The sequence below is a fragment of the Sinocyclocheilus anshuiensis genome, unplaced genomic scaffold, assembly GCF_001515605.1.
Source record: "Sinocyclocheilus anshuiensis isolate Anshui unplaced genomic scaffold, SAMN03320099.WGS_v1.1 scaffold183, whole genome shotgun sequence".
Lineage (NCBI taxonomy): Eukaryota > Metazoa > Chordata > Actinopteri > Cypriniformes > Cyprinidae > Sinocyclocheilus > Sinocyclocheilus anshuiensis.
In genome coordinates this window covers 2,882,815-2,886,559 of record NW_015548309.1, presented here as the reverse complement: position 1 = coordinate 2,886,559, position 3,745 = coordinate 2,882,815, and the positions used below count along the sequence as shown (strand labels likewise).

Genomic DNA, 3,745 nt, shown 5'->3' with positions numbered 1-3,745 from the left:
CTTTTCCTACCACACTTTTTCCTTCCACTCAACTTTCTATGAATATGCTTGGATACAGCACTCTGTGAACAACCAGCTTCTTTAGCAATGAACTTTTGTGGCTTACCCTCCTTGTGGAGGGTGTCAATGACTGTCTTCTGGACATCTGTCAAGTCAGCAGTCTTCCCCATGATTGTGTAGCCTACTGACCCAGACTGAGAGACCATTTAAAGGCTCAGGAAACCTTTGCAGCTGTTTTGAGGTAATTAGCTGATTAGGGTGTGACACCATGACTTTCCAATATTTAACTTTTTCATGATATTCTAATTTTTTGAGATGTACCTATATATACAGTATATAAAAAACAAACCATTAACTACAACTTTTGCCTCAAACTCCCAATTTGATGCGTATCAATAGTTAGTAAGGTAGTTGTTAAGTTTAGGTATTGGGTAGGTTTAGGGATGTAGAATATGGTCATGCAGATTATGTGCTTTATAGAACTAATGAACAGCCAATATGTTAATAATAGGCATGCTAATAAGCAACTAGTAAATAGTGAGAATTGGTCCCTATAATAATGTGCTACCATATATGTAAAATGTATTTATTTATTTATTCCAGAGGAAGCTTTAACATTTTGCAAAACATCTTCTTTTGTGTTCCACAGAAGGCACAGTCATATGGGATTGTAACAAAGGTAAGTACAATGATGACATATTAGATCTATTTTTGGCTGAACTACTGCTTTAATTAGCATCATGCAATCGCTCCACATTCAGTCAGCAGTTCTGGTGCCTCTAGCAGAAATGCAAACAGCTGACTTATTTCTTTTTTTATCATCTATCTTGCTCAAACTGCTACACGTACTGTAAGAGGTCAGCAGAACTGCTTTCGTACATGACTAGTGACACAGCACAGTGCAGTATTACAGGATTCAGTGATTTCTAGTGTTGCGTCGAGACTTGTGTTTAAACATTGGAGCAAACCGCTCCATTTCAGCGGCTGTAAATAGGCCAAGAGAAGCTCACAGTATCACAATACTAGTCCTGTTTATAGGACAAGCCTTTCTGGGGCTACAAATATTGATTCATATACACTAATAAAAGTTATTTTATAGGTTGTACAATTCTGAAATAAAAGGCTACATGGGCATTAATGGGACATTCGGAAATCATCAGAACATTATTATAGTCTTTTATTTGTTCAGCAAAAGATTCTTTCATAAACTGGTGTTTAGAACTACTACTAATGGAGTGTGAGTGGTGACAGTACAACATGACACAAATAACAGCAGCTCTTTGTGTCTGTGCATATGTGTTTGTGACCTCTTTTAAGCCTGTTAAATCCACAAACCCTTTCACAGTCTGCAATTACCAGAGCTGTGCCCGAAGCATGCTTTTAAATTGGGTGTGCCACAGGGATGTGTTTTCCGAAACTGTTATTTAACTCTTACACTTTTTAATAAGAAGCCACTTTTTTAATTCAGGGCTTTTCGAGGCAATGCAGAATGAAGAAGGTGTCAGCCGGGACAATTTGTCATTTGAAATACAGTTGCTATTAAATTGCATTTGTTACAGAAAAGCCAACGAGACATTTTGACAGCTGTACCTTATGAACGATGAGCTCGTGGGTGCCGTCGGGCAGAGTCCGCCCGTCTTCCTGCATTAGAGTAACGAATGAGAAGCCAAACAGCTTCTTTTCCCCCTTGTCTTTTGCTGGAGAACACAAACACTGTATATTACAAGCAATTTAAAAGTCCTTAACAATAAAATACAGCTTTTACGCTGGAACTAAACGCTGACATTTAATCTGAAGCTTTAGGCCAGTATATGTCTGTGACTCTTCTTGAAAAAATCTGGAAAAATAGTTTTGTATGCTGGTGTTAACGAGCAATATGCCCTTAGACCAGTCATCAATATATAATGATTAAATTAACAATTCATATTCATTAATAATTACATTAACCAGTCTTTTCATAATTCTGAGGAAGAAAGAATGGATAATGGACAATATTTGGCAAATATTGTTTATATATATATATATATATATATATTAATATTAATTAATATATTCATATATATTAAATACTATTTAACATTATTATTTTATAATTATTAAAATAATTATTTTATACTATTTTATTATTTATTTACGAATTTTACACATTTACATTTTTTTTTTAAATAATAGGCTAGTTTATTCACTTTTTACATTTACTCATAACATCACCATCTTTGTTATCTTACTTAAAAACAAACTTTTGAATTTATTTTTCTCTGTGAGCCATGCCATGTGCAAATGCATTAGTGTCTTTAGACAGGAAAATCACAAGGAACAATGTCTCACACATTCAAAAGTCAACTACTGAATAATATAAGAAAAATATAAGCCACACGAAATGAAGTGGCTAGTGACTTCATTGTGTCATTTCATTTACAAATAAACCAATCATTTGACTCCAGCATCAATATTCTGAATAAAAACCTTGATTCTCAACCCTACACCAGACCAAAACTAGCATAAACCGATCTGGACCAGCACAAAAATTCATACTGGTCTTCCAGCAAGGATGCTCAATAGATCAGCGAATGATGGCCTTCAGATGACTTGAGGTGTTTTGGTATACAGGACGTCTATACATCTGACAAATACATAACGGACTTAAGCACATATGCTTAACTTGAAAGTATTTGCATAAAAAAGACTCCCTTGGCGATCTCCACTTCTGGATTATACTACTTGCCCATATTAAGTGCCCATTAGTGATGCTCTGACTCGTACGGTTCACTGCTACATCTCCTGCACTTTCAACACTCATTTGAAATTCAGCCAATTTAACTTCTTCTCTAAAGCTCCGCATCAACTAACTGAGGGAAATACTGTCTTGCCTCAGTCTTGTGTGAATATGAAATGCATCCTAAAGCGAGGACCAAAAACAACAATGGTTTTCTCAGCAGTCATGTCGGACTTACTGGAACAGTGGCGGAACTCGAAGCGGACATGAGAGCCCCGGAACATGTCGACTGGGATGGGCAGCTTGATTAGCTCTGCCCACCGTGGGCTGTTATTGTGGTAAAGCACGAAGGTGTGATACTCGTCTCCACCCGGCTCGCCTGAGCCCATGGCCACAAACCCCTGCAGAGAGACAGTCAGCAGAGACTGAATGTGAGAGGATACGAAAAACCACAAACCTCTCACCGCTCCACCTCGATGGCTGTTTGTCAGCCGTGAGTGTGAAAACAATATATGCCAGATTTGGATGAGCTTAACACTGAGGAAGTTATCTTTAATGTTATTTCATATTACCTTAGCAATGTGTTTTTTTGGTTTTGGTATCCCAGATTGTGTGTACTCATAAGAAAGCAAAGGAAACAGGACACATTTATGAGTCTAAAAACCTTGAGGATCTGTCCATCGGCGTCCAGTGCGTAGACGGTGACTTCAACATTCCTCGCCACGCTCTTCCCTCCCTTCTCGAACTCGCCCTTCTCCAGCGTTATGTACAGATCATTTCTCATCTCACCTTCAAGAGAACAACATTTGTGGAAAAAATTTGTTTTAAATCAACATTTAATGCAACAAATTAGGACACCAGAGATCAGCTTATCAGTAATACAATGAATTATATAAATATATACTTCTTTTTAGTATACATTTTTGAATAAAAAGTGAAAAAACCCATATAAAATTTATATATACACATATACATATATATATACATATATATATATATATATATATATATTAGGGGTGTAACGGTACA

At 36.6% G+C, this 3,745-nt stretch overlaps 1 protein-coding gene across 1 annotated transcript in view; it reads right to left on the bottom strand.

Moving 5' to 3' along the window:
• dock4b (dedicator of cytokinesis 4b) overlaps positions 1–3,745 on the bottom strand; it is a 102,425-nt gene that overhangs the window by 43,208 nt on the left and 55,472 nt on the right. The window contains exons 14-16 of the mRNA XM_016444162.1: positions 3,381–3,505; positions 2,955–3,117; positions 1,591–1,697 (exon numbers count right to left, since the gene is read on the bottom strand). Of these exons, the coding sequence (XP_016299648.1) occupies positions 1,591–1,697; positions 2,955–3,117; positions 3,381–3,505 (395 nt within the window). The remainder of the gene's footprint in view (positions 1–1,590; positions 1,698–2,954; positions 3,118–3,380; positions 3,506–3,745) is intronic.